The following is a 16,090-nucleotide window of genomic DNA, read 5'->3' as shown; positions in this document are numbered from 1 at the left end:
CTTTGTCTTCTCTGGAGACCAGCCATGCCAACCCCTCCAGAAACACTGCACCCCAAGGCACTGCCTCTGCTTGAGGTTCTTCTCAGTATCCACACATTTGTGGCCAAATGTCACTTCATTGAGACCTTTACTCAGATCAAAGATCAGCTGCTTGGCCCCCACACGCAGCACTGCAACCTTCACCACCCCCATAATGCCTTCCCTCCTTCCCCGTTTATTCTCTACCTTGTCATACAAAAATGATAAATATCCTTTACTGTCTTGCTTGTGAGTGCTGAGGGCAGGGCCAATTTGAGGGGTTTCTCTAGAATCATGTGCAAATCTGCCTGGGCATTTTGTTTTGTTTTAACATGCAAGTGTTTGCAGCTAGCTTCAGATTCAGGTTTGATCCACCTGTCCTACCTGTCTTAACTGTGGGAAAGGGTGCTCCCCGGAAGCCCCTGCCTGTGCCTTTGTATTTCAGGAGGAACCTCTGGGAAAGAGAAGAAAGACAGATACAGCCTACACCAAAGGTTTCCCAAGCATTGGGTGCTAGGCCAAACCCTGCATTATTTCACTCATTCTGAACAATAATCTCTACGTGCCAATTAGCATCACCATTTCACAGATCTCAAGCTCAGAGAGGTAAAGGAACCACCAGTGCTTCCTAAGCTCAGCAGGTCTTTGATGTGATACTTTGACGTTTCTGGCCTTGCTGCCCCTGGAGAAGTCAGGCAATTCCCAGAGACAGCAGACTTTGCCTGTGAGCAGGGCTTCAAGATACAAATCTCAGCAAAGAAAGCCCATCTCTTCCAGGAGCTGTCACCTCTGGGCCACCTCTGGGCCACTGCTGGGCCACTAGCCACCTGTCCTCATCACCTCAGGCCAAAGACAACAGAGACATCACCCTCTGACTAGGGGACCACACAGGATTAACACCAGTCAACCCTGAGCTGTTCTGCCTGCCTACCTGCCTGCTGTTCCTGCAGAAGCCACAATAAAGGCTCCTTGTAACCTTTCTCCCTTTCTACCTCCCTCACTCTATGCTTCCTGGTCTATTGCATAAGGCTCCCTGCACTAAAAGCCCCAGGGCACAATAAGCTTCTCTTTCTGGATCTGTGAATTACAAACCCCCTTTTAAAATTTTATTTATTATTCTGCCTGCATGTGTGCCTGCAAGTCAGAAGAGGGCACCAGATCTCACTATAGATGGTTGTGAGCCACGATGTGGTTGTTGGGAATTGAACTCAAGACCTTTGGAAGAGCAGCCAGGGCTCTTAACCTCTGAGCCATCGCTCCAACCCCTACAAACTTCTTTCTGTGTGTATGTGTGTTAATGAATGCTTATGTGTGTGGGTCCACAGGTGTGTGAACACCAGAGGTCTTTCCCAATCGTTTTTAGACAGTCTCTCACTGAACCTGGAGCACACCAGGTTCATACACACACATGAGGCTGGCTTACCAGCAAGTCCTGCAGGTCCTCCCGTCTGTTGCCCCATAACTGGGAGCACAGGCATGAACCACCATGTATGCCTTTTTACATGAGTACCAGGTCAACTCAAGTTCTCAAGCTCACACAACAAGCATTTTACCTGCTGAGCCATCTCCCCAGCCCCACAAACTGTCTTGAGTGGCAGTTTGCCTTCTGATCTGGTGCCTTGCCATGCTTGGATTGTAATGAAATATATTCCTTAAGACAGTTAGACTAGTAAGCTATTGGGTAGGAGGATGCTAGCCCAGGACCCCCTAACTCCAAGGTCCAACTTGCTGTTGGCTACAATCCAAAGAGCAGTCAGGGGTTTGCATCCTCAATGGGCCAGATTCAAGACCTGGTGAGCCAAGCTGCTCTCTGAGGTGGAAAGGCAGAATGCCTCTGACTCCAGAGCCAACCCAGAGCTGCCCCTTCCTTCAAAGAGATGCTGGGCTCATGCCCACCTCAACTGTAAGAAGTCCATGGTGATTGACAGCTCTCCTTGAGAGCTTTCTACTGCAAAAGGGGAAGGAAAACAGCAGTAATAGGGCTTAGCTTAGTGCCCAGCACAGAGAAAAGCTGGAAGCCCACGAGTGCATGCAAACAGACACATCAGCAGCCTGTATGTGCCATGCTGTCTTGAGGTCTTACTGCTGCCTCAGCTGAGATAGATTTCCCCTGCTTTTATTTGCTTGTCCATCTCCTACCCATCCCAAAAGCTCCGCCTGGGCATTGCCTCCTCCTCAGACATGCCTCACATACTCCAGGATGCACAGTAGAAACCACTTCTGGCCTTGTCATAGCACCCCAAACCTTGTTCCTCCTTTGCTTCTACTTTAAAACCATTTTCTGGAGACTGTCCGTCCCACACTGTCCCTGAACTACGACTCCCCTCTGGAAAGAAATGATTTTTTTTAATCTTTGTATGTGTGTGTATGAACATGTTCATGTGTGCATGTGCACATATATGGATGCACATGCATGGGTATACATGCATGTGGAGGCTAGGAGTTGACATGGAGTATCTTCTCACTGTCCACCCTTAGTTTTTAACAAAGGATCTTTCACTGAGCCTGGAGCTGCTCGTTAAGCCAGACTGGCTAGCCAGTGAGCTCCAAGGATCTTCCCATGTCTGTTTCCTCAGTGCTGATATTACAGGTGTGTATGGCCATGCCTGGCTCCTATAAATATAAATACAAATACATACATACACATATATACATACATATATATTCATTGGAAATCAAACTTGACTTGCTGGGCCATCCCCCCAGCCCTTGGCTTTTACTTCCGAGGGAGAAAAGCTGTCTTATCCACTCCTATAGGCCCTGTGCCAGCCAAATAGTTGCCCAACATGATTTTTGAGCAAATAAATGCCTCACACACACTGTTTCATAAGCAATGCCAGAAATGTAAGCTCTGATAACAAAGCTGCTGATTCCCCGGCCAAGTGGTGTGGTGAACAGACACCTGGACTTCTCCAAGGCTAGCGGGCATGGATGTCTTGATTGCTCACTTAAATCTACCTTCCCCACTGTCTCAGCTTCCTGTGGCTGCTGGAACAAAGGACCACATGTGTCCTGGCAGCAAACAACCGCATTTATCACTGCGTACTTCTGGAGGCCAGGGTCTGATTTCTGAAGCGTTGGCAGGACTGAGTGCCAGCTGGAGGCTCCAGTGAGAGTCTGCTTCCTTGCCTCGTAACTTCGAGAGCTGCCCACATCCCTTGGCTGCTGGCCCCTTTGTCTTCAAGTTCAGCAGTGAGGCCTCTTTCTGACTTTGAGCTTTCACTGTCTGACCTGTGTCCTTCCCATCCGATACAAACAGGTGACTGATTCATCTTCTTGGTTCGAAACTCTTCTTAGCACCAGCGAAGCCCATTTTGCATAGAACGTGACAGCCATGGGCTCAAGGTTAGGAGGCAGACACCTTGGAAAACAATAGTCAGCCAACATTTGCCATCACTCATTAATAGGCAGACAGTTATCCACAGATGGGGTGATTTTGTCCCACAGATGGGGTGATTTTTGTCCCACTCCAGGTACCAGGTTATTTCTGCGGGACAGTTTTGGTTCTTAAAAGTCAGGGTACAGGTATTGCTGGTACCCAGTAGGTGGAGACTGGGTAGGTTGCCAAGCATCCTGCAGTGAACAGGGCAGCCCCCAGAGATGACGAATCATCTCTCCCTAGACCTAATCACACTGGGCTTGAGATCTGATGATAGGGCTTTCCCGTATCCTTCCATGTTCTACAAAAGTCCAACAAATGGCACCTGGGAGCAGAGATGAGTGGCTACCCTGAAAAAGGCCCACGGGTATGGATGCAGGGACACTAGGGTAGGACAAATTGTCTCTTAGCTTGGAGAAAGAGTGGCAGGTTCCTCTGACGGCAACTTTGCTTGTTTGTTTTTAAGGCAGAGTCTCTCTATACATAGTCCTGGCTGTCCTTGAACTCACAGAGATCCACTTGCCTCTTCTTCCTGAATGCTGGGATTAAAGGCATGCACTACCATGTCCAGTGATTGATCTTTCTTCCTTTCCTTTCCTTTCCTTACCTTTCCTTACCTTTCCTTTCCTTTCCTTTCCTTTCCTTTCCTTTCCTTTCCTTTCCTTTCCTTTCCTTTCCTTTCCTTTCCTTTCCTTTCCTTCTCTCTCTCTCTTTTTTTTTTTTTTTTGCAGTAATATTAATTATCAACTTGATGAGACTTACAGTCACCACGGGAGCAGGTCACTGGCACATGTCTGTCAGAGAGTTTCTAGATGTGGTTAATTGAGACAGGAAGGCCAATGCTCAGTATGAGCAGTGCCATTTATGGGCCAGGGTCGCAAACTGAATAAAAAGGAGAAAGTGAGTTGATCGTCCGTATTCATCTCTCTCCGCTTACTGACAGCAGAGGTAAGCCTCACACTTTTGCCACCATCCTTCCTCACCACGATGGACTGTGCACCCTCAAACGGTGAGCCGGAATAGACGCTTCTTTCCTCAGGCTGCCTTTATGAGGTATTTTGTCACAGTACAAAGGCAAACAATAAAGTTCTGAGGAAAGAGCCATCACCCTGTGTTAGCCGCCCCCCTCCCCCGTGTTTGTCCTATTGCATCCACAGAGCTGGGGGAGGTGGAAAACACCCATGGAACTCTTCCAGGTACTGGGGCTCATCGAATTGCCTGAAGGGCCACTCTGGGAACACAGTTCTCCTCAGAGAGGGAAAACTCTCCCCACAAGGAGCTGGGAGGTCGAATAACAGCATTTAAAGCTTTAGCAAAAAGGCCAGATGCACGTTTCCTTGGACTCTTCCTCCCATGATGTCATCAGGAATCTCCAAATACCATCTCTGCAACCAGCTGGATAAAGGCAAGCCTCAGCCTCAGAGACTCGAAAACAAATGTCAGCCACTCAGCTGCATGGCGCAGGTCTTGTGGGTGCCAGGATCTGGCTGACTGGAACTCATGAAGCAGGCCCCCTTCATCTACTCTCCCTGAGGAGTCTAGTAAACCCCTTCTCACTGAGCAAAGAACTGGCCACGCCCAATCCCCTGTGGCTTTGGAACATTATGACATTTGAATGGAGTCTGAGAGATGTCCTGGAAGGAACATGGGCTCTGCCACAAGACAACTAGCTTGGGTATAGCCTTATAGTCTTGGGCAATGACGCTACTAAGACTGAATTTATCACTTGTGAGCCAGAGGTAAAAATATAGACTTTGAATATGCAATGAATAAAGAATCTTTGCTTTTATATAGCTGTGTGTACATATATTTATATACATACTATTTCTATACACACATACATAAATATAGCATGCATAGATATACAAACCATATATATATATATATATATATATATAGCATGCTTATAAGGAGTATAAGCATATGTTGTCTTCATATAGATATATGTTCCATATGCTCTTGAAATTATATTCTTGTTCCTATTTATTTTTGCCTGCATCCACTAGAATGTGAGCCCTCAAAGAGCTGAGACCTCTCTGCTTTGCCCACATGGTACCCTGAGTCCAGTACTGGGAAGTCCTTATTCCCTTGGTGCCCTCTGTGAGCAGATGACTGCAGATTACATTATTTCTGATACAGAAAGGCAGGAACATGGTGTTGAGAGAGGCTGAGCACTGAGAACTATTTTTGCCCTGAGACCTAAGTTTTGACTACAGGGACCTTGGAAGAACCAGGCATGCCTTTGATAGCATAGTCTCAACATCATCCATTGCACTGGGGGCTTCTTTGGTATTAAGATCAGAAGTGGCACTTACTCCTCCCCAAACTCCTGGGGATAGGAGGGATCAGCTGCAGTTTGCAAAGGACCACTGAGAGGAGTGATAGAAGGACTCCCTGAGGACTGCAGCTCCATGAGGACAGGTTCTAAGCAAGGTCAGAGCCCAGTGACAGGGGACAGAACATTTCTTCAGTCTCCAGACGACCCAGGGGACAAATAAGGACCAGGTCAGAGTGCTTGGCAGCAGGAAGCCCTTGCCCAGGACACTGCCATGTTTCCTTGGAAACTTCAGGATGGGAAGACTCTTCAGAAGCAAATCCCACTGCTGTCTGCAGGACTGTGTCTCAAGGCTCAGAATTCCTGCATCTGGCCTCACAGTTCAGTGGTACCACTACCCCGATGTTGAAGAGTTTCCCTACTTCCTCCTCCTTAGCATCAGAGAAGGGCCAGACTGTGGCGATGCTTTGGGAGTTCCTGCTGCCCTCACTACCATGGCTGATGCCCAAAGGAGAGCTGGGAGTGTGCCTGGTACCCCTCCCAGTGGCCAGTCCGGTGGACTTCATAAGCAGTGTTCCTTGCCTTCTCTCTGTGGACTTCCACCACAGAGCTGAGCTGTGTAAACATAGTCTTCCCACATGCCCCATGAGGACCCTGTGGTACTAGGGACAGAGACAGAGGTGACCCCATTCTTTTGGCCTTTGCTGTTAAGGACCCAACTTCATTTCAGATACTGGAAGCCCACTTGACCTCAGGCCTCGGCCCTGGATCCTCCTAATTTCTACAACACATTTTTTCCCCATGTTTGTTGAGGTTCTTTCCCTCGTATTTCTTGGCTCCAAGGGGACTTGGTGACCTCAAGAAGCTTTTGTAGAAACCCCACTAAAAGTTGCATGAGGCTCTGCTGCCCTTCTAATCTTTCCTTCTGGCTTCATCACTCTCTAAAAGAGAAAATTAAATATTTGCTTATCACTTGTTTACATGACACTTGGGCTTCATGAGGGAAGGGGGGTGAGTGTGCTTTGATTCTTAATGTATCTGTCTCCGACTCTCACATCATGCCAGGAATACAGTAAGTAACTAATAACTACTCCCCAAGGGAAGGAATGAAGGTTGGGTTGCAGTTGGTGCTCAGGTTTCTGAACTTGCTGCCCTCTGCACCTCTCCCAGAAGCCACCTTGACTCCTGAGCTGCATCAGGAAGCCTAGGCCAGTGAGGCTTCTCAGTGTTTCACATACAAACCCTCTGAAAGGCCAAAGACCATTTTATCTGCATTGATTATAACAAGATCTATTTGGTCTGCTTTTCTTGTAAGTTTTCTTTATGTCTCTCCCCTCTCCTCAGTTGTCAAGGGTAACCAGACCTGAAAGGGCTACATGAGGCAGGGGACACAGGAGAGCTCCATTTCAAATTGCTACATATTCTATGTAACGGCACAGACAGAAGCTTCATTGTCATTTTAAAGGGTATTTGAAGATAGAAGGGTGGAGTTCTGGAGTTTCAGGGCCAGGGGGTCCTGTGTACAGAAACCAAGCAGAATCTTCATGGCCCCAAAAAGAAAATAGGAAAGGAGTGGGGGAGAGGCCACTGGGGATACAACTGTGGCCTTTGTTGTCCTTCTCCATTCCAGTGATGAGTAAGGAGGTGGCCAGAGGGGTAATAGAACTTTATGTTTCTCTCCCTCCTTAGCAGAGATCAAGACAGGATGCAATGGGCAGTTGGGGAGTTGAGATCCTCCATGGAAGACTTATGTGCCACTCATCTGTGATCTCACCATGTTTCCTGGGAATGGCAGACCAGTGCTGAGGACCTGGAGGGGAGGAATCCTCTCCACTAGAGGCCTGTCAGGCAGCACTGACACAGAAACAACCATGACCCAGCATGGCGAGCGATGGCTCAATTGTTGGATGCAATGATTGTTTCAATACCAAATTTTACTTATTGCTTCCAAGAAACCAAAGCCAGCAGATATATTCAAGGGTCTATAGGATAGACCTGTGACCTTCAGTTCCCATGGCCAAGTCACCATCACTTTCCAGCTTCACTCTGTGTTAACCAAGGTGGGAGGGGTGAGCAAATGGTTTGAATGTGTCTTTGGAAAATTCATATTGGAAACTTAATCTTCAAATGTATGTATTAATAGCATTGGGAAGTGGAGACTTTCAGGGTTATTGGGGTTAGATGAAGTCATGAGGCTGGTGCCCCCATGCTACCATGAGAGGATTTATAATGATGACAGAGAACACAGCTATCCTGTGTTCACCCATACAATGTTATAAGAAGACCTCATTATGTATTAGCAGTTTCTGGACACCATGACTCCCGAAATAAGTTTCTATTATAAGTTTCCAGCCTCGGGTATTTTGTTAGAATAGTAGAGTTTTTTGTTTGTTTGTTTGTTTGTTTGTTTGTTTGTTTGCATTCTGTGCTTTACCTTCCCACGTGTAAAGCAAGGGGAGTGGATTCAAGGGCGCCTATGCTTGGCTTCTCTCGCCTCTATGCAGAGTCCCAGCACCCCTACCAAGTGTTATAGCATGGTGTCACTTAAGATATCCCAGAACCGAGGGAGAGTAGAAACAGGAGGATCGCAGCAAGCTCAATCAGATTGATCTACCAGTGAGTTCCAGGTCAGCCAGAGCTATCGAGAGACACCCTGTCTCAAGACAAGGAAAAGTAAAATAAACAAAAGTGAGATCTGCCTGGCTTATCTTAGGAGATGTCTTTCCTAGGAAGAAGCATGTCTCTGAGGTGTTCCCTGAGCAGGACTGGTCCGTGTCAAGCCATCCAGTCCTATTCAGGGGTCATAGGTCATTCTACTTTCATGCTCCAACCCCATTCCAAGCAGGTACTTCATCCAGGGAGTTCCGCTCTTGCCCACTAGCGGACTGACAGGATGGAAGTGCACACAGCTCAGACCCAAGGGGTTTGCACATACTGGACATGTGCAACAGCCAGCATCTCACTAATTGGTGGGGCTCCTGGGAAGGTTCTGTCTTCCTCTTCTCTACATGGAAATGATCAGCTACGTAACTGCTGAAATCATGGTTTCTGGCACATAATGTCTGCGGGGCCCACCAGGCTCTTTCTCTGGACACTGCCTCTTCTACCCAACTTCCCTTGCTCCACCGTCAAGTTCTAGCTATGGTGAGTGTTTTCACTTTCAGGTCATTATCACAATGGTCTCCCACAGGGAAAGTTTTCCCTACCTCAGGGTCTTCGGTATTCCCAAATCATGGAAGGGCATTTCTGTGCTTCTCTCCTTGTTGACGCCCAGCCTAAATGAGAGGCCTCTGTAAAGGCTTTCTCTGACCCCTGCCTCTAGGGCATTCCCTCTAGCCACATAGTTCAGGCCTCAGCAATGTGTTTGCATGTGTCAAAGTGCTTCCGGAATCATGCCAGTCTGTGATGCTAGGTTATGTGCTATGGAGGTATATGTGCAGCAAACTTTCCCAGCACCCCATTGCAATTCTTACTTCCCCCTTTAGAGATAAAGGAACATGGCTGGGAAATGAATCATCCAGCATCCTAAGTCTGCATAGCTGAGCTCAAGTTGTATGCGGCTCTCTGCCTTTCCCAGCATACCCAGGCTACTTTCCAAACCCACCCTAACCCAGAATGCCTGCCAAGATGGCAGGAAACCTGCACCAGCAAGGGCATCATAAAACCCTTAGCATCCTTCTAAATATCCTCAGCATTAATGGCACAGGGAGGGGGGGAGCTAGCCCACAGCCAGAGGCAGTGCCAGTAGGTCTGGGAGCCCATGTATAAAGCTCAGAGCCCGTCAGCAAGTGAGCTACCATAAAAACAACCAAATGCAGAATATAGACTATGGCTCTGGAGGTATTGTGATAGCCCAGGAACCAGAGGCCCACTGGCCAGAGAGAGCAAAGGCAAGTAAGGTAGACCCTCTCCCCAGATGTCCTGCTATTCTAGATCATGGATACTCTTGTTAGGTCTTCCTTGGGTCTGGTTTCTTCAGCAGTGTCTCTGCTTGAATACACCTAGCCACGAGACACTCACCACCACTAGAGACAGTTTTTCCATGGCTGGATGGAATGTTTCCCATTTCTCACCCATTGACGATATAACAGTTCCCCAGGAGTGTACATTACCATCTGTGACATTTCTTCTTTCCTATCCCTTCACGTGCCAGGACTCACACATCCCAAGTTAAATATCCCATTTCTCCCTCCACGTGCTACCTCAAGTCCCTTCTCAACCTTGAGACTGTTGTGGCGCATCCCTGAACCCCTGATATGTGCTCTGTGGCAAGGTAGGCAAGGCTAGCCAGCAGCTCTTATAAGATCACTACAGTCTAACCTTGGCATCCCCAGTGGCCCAGAGCCCTCCTTCCACAGAACCTGCATGTCTTGACAATGCTCTGTGGCTTCTGAGGTCACAGGGAGGAGTACAGGGCCCCTCTGTGTGCTCTCATCAGAGCACCAACCACATCAGCCTATTTTTTACAAAGGAGCTGAGGCATCTACATGCATTGGAAGCAAGAGCCAACGTTTAAAATGTCCAAAACCAAGAAGTAAGACCTGACGTGATTCAGTTTTTCTGGCACATGCTGTCTTCAGGCCTGATTATCCCCATTCCACAGATGTGGAAACATCAGGCCCCAAGGCAATGCAAAGCCAACAGGGGTGGGGTGGCTCACGGCTCTGCCGCCCAGCAGCCCTTGGAAACCCTGCTCTTATGGACAAATGCCTCGAGAGCAGGGGAGATTGAAGAAACCCCTGCCAGGTGCGCTGGGTCTGGACATCTGAACTCGGAGCCAGGCCCCTTAGGCCTTGTAGGCAAATGAGGCGTTTGCAGTGGGGGTTGAGGGGGGCGGTGCTGGCGGCGGTGCTGGGGGAGTGGCAGATAGGCACTTACAGGGCAGCGTCTCCGCGCTGTTCTTCTGGATCATTATGCAGAGCTGTAGCACCAGTTGGGGGGCGCTCTCCAGAAAGGTCTCCAGGAGGCGCAGCATATTAACATCTGCATATTCGTACATCATAGCCCAGTAGAAGCGTCGCTGGTGTTCCTTCTGCCGCTGGCTCTGAATCCCCAGGTACATAGTGCGGATATACCTGTGGGGAGACATGGAATAGAAGACACATGTGGGTGGGGATGGGGGCTGCAGGAGGGCCACAACCAGCTCCCTAGGGCCCCAGTTTCCTAAGTTGCCATCCCCCGCCCTCCTGTGGAAATGCCCAGGGGCTTGGGTGGGATTCAGGTTCAAAAGGTTGGAGTGGGGAGTCATTGGAGGGAGCTGGCCCAGTGAGAGGCCTCAGACCAGTCCTCTCCATCCTGGCCTCCACATACACATATAGGAAATGAGAACATGGTCCAGATGATATTCCAGGCCCATCAGCTAAGCATTTCAGGTGAGCGCAGAAGGTGGGTGGGCTTCTTGGGGTATAGCATCAGGGTGGAGGTACAAGACATTTCAGTGGGGTTAGCACATCTGTTACTCTGAGAGGAAAGGACTTGGGGTGCTCCTAAGAACCACTCCCTGCTGGCCACACCCACATGGGAAGGAGGTAGGCATGCTCCTACAGGGACCAGTTGGGCCTCTGAAAGGTCACCTCCCTCCCCTGTACAGGCCCAGATGGCTGAATGGAGGGTTAAACAGAAGTTGGCCCCAGGTCATTGGCCTCTAAGACCTGGCTGTACTTCATGGATGTCAGGGAGACCTAGAGACTACACGGGATCCCCCAGGCTTGGGAAGTCACAAATCCACTGACTCCTCTCTCGGGAGGACATCCAGACACCGTGGGGGGCCGCAAGAGCCCAGGGAAGCAGGTCTAGTTGGAGAGCCTGGGCTTGCAGGTCAGCAGTGGGAAGTGTGTGATGTTGAAACAGTGTGCCAGGTCCTCCCCTCCAGTGGGGGTGCCTCACCGGGTGGGTAGTGAGCACATGTGTGTAGAGGGTACCCTCCCTGTGTGAGCCTGACTGCCACCAGAACTTCCTGGAGCTGGGTCTCCAAGGATTTCGTGGATCTACTAAGCCCACAGCCTTGGAGGCAAGCAATAGTCAGGCTAGGGGTGGGGCCTAGGGTGTAGGAAGAGCCCAGGATGTAGGTAGACTTGGGCAGGGCCCTCCCCAGACACAAGAGTCAGAAGCACAGCTCTCTGTAGGTCAGGTTCAAGAAGGGAACCATACACACATTGACACATTGGAACCATACAGATAGGGCCCAGGGATGGCATCTCTCTTAAGGCTTAGTGGCCCTCAGTCACTGCCCGCTCGAGCCAGCCTGCTGGACAATCCTCTCTGCTCTCTCCACTGCATCAACATCGGTGTCTCCTCACCGGCACGTGCTGCCCACTCCTGCCCCATAAGAACCCCTCTTCACATGGCAGCCAGAGTGCTCTTGGAAGGTTCTAAAGTGCAGGCAGCTTCTCCCCTCCACCAGCTGATTTCCCAGGGCTCGGAATAATCTCCAGCCCTTCTCAGGGCTTAGGAACTCACCTCGTCTCCAACATCTCAACAGCTGTCCTGTTCTCTTAGACCCCTCTTTCTCATCGGTCTTTCTTGCCTCCCCCTGGAGCATAGGAGCCCTATGGGAGCAGGGACCTGCTGATGGTACCCTGATACACCCCGCTGCCTGTTTCAGCACCTATGGAAGAAGCAAGTGCATGCTGGGAATGCCTGTTCTCTGGGACTGAGGACTCTAGGCAGGACCACACTCTCACAACATCTTAACGGTGGACTCTAAGCATGCTGGGGGCAGAGGTGTAAAAGACAGGTGATCGACGAGAGAAACTGTCCTCATGGCAGCGTAGGGGCATCACACGAAGACTGGGCAGATAGAAGCCCACGCCTAATGCCAGACTGGAAAGGACATGTTTGCAACACCGTTCAAAACTGTGAAGTGCAGCTACCTCTAGTTGCAAGATGGTGGGCCTCACTCTAGAACAGCGGTTGTGCTGAACCCGAAGGAGGAGAGCTCAGTGGCCTTCAAGACACACCACACTGGGCTGAAGCTGTGAACTCCAAGAGCCGTGCAGCCACAGTGAGTCCCCCTGAACCGCCAGAAAAAATAAAGCTGCAGCTTTTCCTGTAGATCCCTAAGAGACTTCACAGAGACTCAATCGACAGTTCTGAATGGATCTCCCACTAGGGAACTAGAGCCTAACGCCAGTTTATCCATGTCTGCAGTGAGCAGGCTCCCAGCTGTGTATGGCAGGATCAACGATAGGACCATACACACAGTGAGTGGCTTTGGAAGAGCCAAGGCTGCAGTGGAGAGGTCTCCCATCAGGGAGAGACTTGGGGAAAGTTCAGGCATGTCAGGCCTTAGCCAGGTATGTCAGCTGCCGTGTGAGCCGGCTGTTAACAGTTGAAGAGGGTAGGGGAGGACCCTGGGAGGAGGCCACTGTCTCCCCAATGGTGGAAAAGGGTGGGAAAGCCGGCCCTGAATGATGCTCTGCAAAGCAGAACAGCCGCACTTCTGACAGAGCTGCGGTGCTGTGTATGTCACCTGGCAGATGTACCCCCCGACCCAAACTCGGCTCTCCTCAGGATGCACAGATCCACACCGGAGACAGACCACAAGCCACCTCTCAGAAGTGACCCGTCTGTGGTAGCAATAAGTGGCAGAACTAAGTCTAGCTGCCATGGTCCCAGGGCAAGGCCAGCCCTAGTTTCACTCCTCTCCTGTATCAAGGTGCAGAAAGGACCCTTGGAGCAAAGCCAGAACCTGTCCCCTGGGTCAGCGCACCTGGATTTGTTTTCCACACCTCCTGATCACCGGCACCCCAATGCCCTCTGCCCTGGACTGAGAGCAAAGTCAGAAACAGAGAGGAGCTTGGGACTTCAAGATATTTAGACCACAAGGCAAATGTTCTCTCTCTTTGCCTCCTTTTCCCAGCTCGGTTTCTGTTTGTCTTGTTTTGTTTTTGAAATAGGGTCTCATGTATCCCGGGCTGGCCTTGAACTCCCCACATAGACAAGAATAATCTTGAACTTCTGACCCTCCATCTCCTGAGTACTGTGGACCACCACACCCAGCTAGTTACTCTCTCTTCCATCTTTTAGTCTCGGCCGGCAGTTGGCAACAGGGCGATGTTTTCTGGCTTCTAACGATTAGGCCTGGATGCAGACCTAGCCTACCCCACTTTATAGATCAGAACCCCAATGTCAGAGTCTAAACTTATTCCCGTGTCTCCATCATTCTGGGAACATTAGGGTGGGGCAGAGGGACACCCTCAGATCTGCATCCAAGCTTTGTGACCCCCTGCCTTGCAAAGTACCCCCTTCATTGTGAATTCTAGTATACAAGGACCCTAGCAGCTCTGGGAGAGATGGACCGATGGGACGATGCATCCTTCCCCCTGAGCTGCACTAGACTCTGCTTCCCTCTCAGTTCCAGGAGCTGTAGGGGTGACAGGATGAGCTGCAGAGTGATAGAGGATGCCACACCTCTCTGTTGAGCCCTTTAGCAGGTCCAAACCAAGATTGCTCTGTAGCCTTGCGTCTGTGTAGGCGGCTTCCCCCTATGGCCACACGGTGGCGCCAGACCCTAAGCGTCGCCAAAAAAAGGAGGCGCCACACCGGTGATCTCATACCTTAGGGCCTGTGCCCTCCTCTGCGACAGTTGCCAGATGCAGGGGCCACCTGCGAGCCTCGGTGCATGTTGGTGAATATGTAGCGGGGTCCCAGCTGAAGGCATGGGTGGGTGGCAAGGTCTCCCCTTCCTCCGTGGGTTCTAGAAAGCTGCCTTGACCCAGAAAGGCAGTCCAGGAAAGAAGATGCCCACCCCCCGCTGCTCCTGGATTTACTATCTCATCAGCTCCCGTCACACCGTGTCTCACTCCTCTAGGGCACCAGATCTTGCAGTGACCAGTGTAAGAGCCAGACGGTTATGGCTGCCTGCACGCTGAAGGGCTATGTGACCCCTAAGCCGGTCCCTTCTGTAGGCTGCACCCTCACCTCAACCTCTGTCCTCATCTACCCCTACCCTAGGTTTACCCACCGGAAAAGGGCAGTTCGGGGCGTTCTGAATTCCTGCCAGTACTTTATGTCATCCCTTATCAAGTGTGTGGCTTCACGGTGTACAAAGTACGGCACATACTTTCCGTATAGTAACCAGACTGAGAGCAAGGCATGGTTGTGAGCAATTGGGTTGAGGTAATGAGCCGAGGGCGTTAACTCACTTAATCCTCACAACCATTTACAAGGGATCTGCAGCATCGCCTCCCCTCACAGGTTGCCCACTGAAGCCCTGAGGCTAAGAGGTCATGCTCTGCAGTTTACCCAGCTGCATGGATAGCTGAGCAGAACCCCACACCTGGGTAGTCTGGCTTTGGGCCCAGGGCCCTGGAGTCTAGACCTGCACAGCTCTCCGGCAGATCATTTGTCTCTTCCTCCTGAGCATGGTCCATCCTGTTCTGATCATTACAGCCTGCCCACTCTCTGAGGCCCAGTCTCCTCATCTATAAGGTGCCTGGTCCAGAGTAGGGCCCCAGGACAAGATGAGGGAATGAATGCATGTCATCTTGCCCCCTCTTCAAGGGCTATGAGGGCCTGGAATTTGAGAGTCTCTATGAAAACGTGGGAAAGCTCCAGATAGGTGGCTGCTCGCGAGGCGGCTTGACTCCCCTCTGACTTTGGCCTTGGCACTTCTCACTGCCTTTCTGTACCATCCGAGTCATGACACTATACCAGGCTCTCTCTTCTTGCTTCCAGGAGAGTGCTCTGGTCTCAGAGTACCTTTGTATTTGATATCAGCATCTGGGGAGAAAAACTGTCATTTCCTTTTTTTCTGTTGTCTGATTTTCAGCCCAGAGGGGTTGAGAGACTTCCCAGGTCACAAAGCCTGCCACAGTTCAGGAACATCAGAAGTCTTACCCAGACCGTGAGCTCGCTAGGGCTCTGCTAGAGGTGGGAGGCCTGCCTGTCTGGACTCACAGTTCCTGATCTTGCTTCACACACCTTCAGCTTGATAGCTCTGATTTGCTGAACAGTTCTTCCCACAGCCCCCGGCAGGCTGAGTCCATGTTTTGTGGTGCACAAACCTTAAACAATCCCTCATTTAAAATTAGAGTAAATTCCACAGAGTTCTTAAAGTATACGCAGTGTCAAGTCTGCACAGTGATTCTGAGAAATTAGAAAAGTGAAGAACACTTGCCTTCATTTTATGAAAATAAAAACTGGGCGTAAGAAAGCAAAAGTACAGACAATATACCTCATGTACAAAGATGCAAAAATCCTCAACAAAATAATAGCAAATGGTCATAGCTAGAGTCACCTGAAGGAATGGCCAGATCAGATTGGTCCATGGGCATGGCTTTGGGGGTTGTCTTGATTGTTTATTAGTGTAGGCCACTGTAGGTGGAACTATTTCCCAGGCAGATGGTTCTGGGCTGTATAAGACGACTAGCTATCCAGGAGCACCAAGCTGTTGGGGGGGGGGTGTTTTTTCCTTC

General features: G+C 50.1%; 1 protein-coding gene across 1 annotated transcript in view; it reads right to left on the bottom strand.

Moving 5' to 3' along the window:
- Xkr6 (XK related 6) overlaps positions 1-16,090 on the bottom strand; it is a 245,662-nt gene that overhangs the window by 46,242 nt on the left and 183,330 nt on the right. The window contains exon 2 of the mRNA XM_021645599.2: positions 10,551-10,747. Within this exon, the coding sequence (XP_021501274.2) occupies positions 10,551-10,747 (197 nt within the window). The remainder of the gene's footprint in view (positions 1-10,550; positions 10,748-16,090) is intronic.

This window comes from Meriones unguiculatus, chromosome 9, assembly GCF_030254825.1.
Source record: "Meriones unguiculatus strain TT.TT164.6M chromosome 9, Bangor_MerUng_6.1, whole genome shotgun sequence".
Classification (NCBI taxonomy): Eukaryota; Metazoa; Chordata; class Mammalia; order Rodentia; family Muridae; genus Meriones; species Meriones unguiculatus.
Note: the sequence above shows the minus strand (reverse complement) of the source record. Positions and strands in the feature narration are given on the sequence as shown.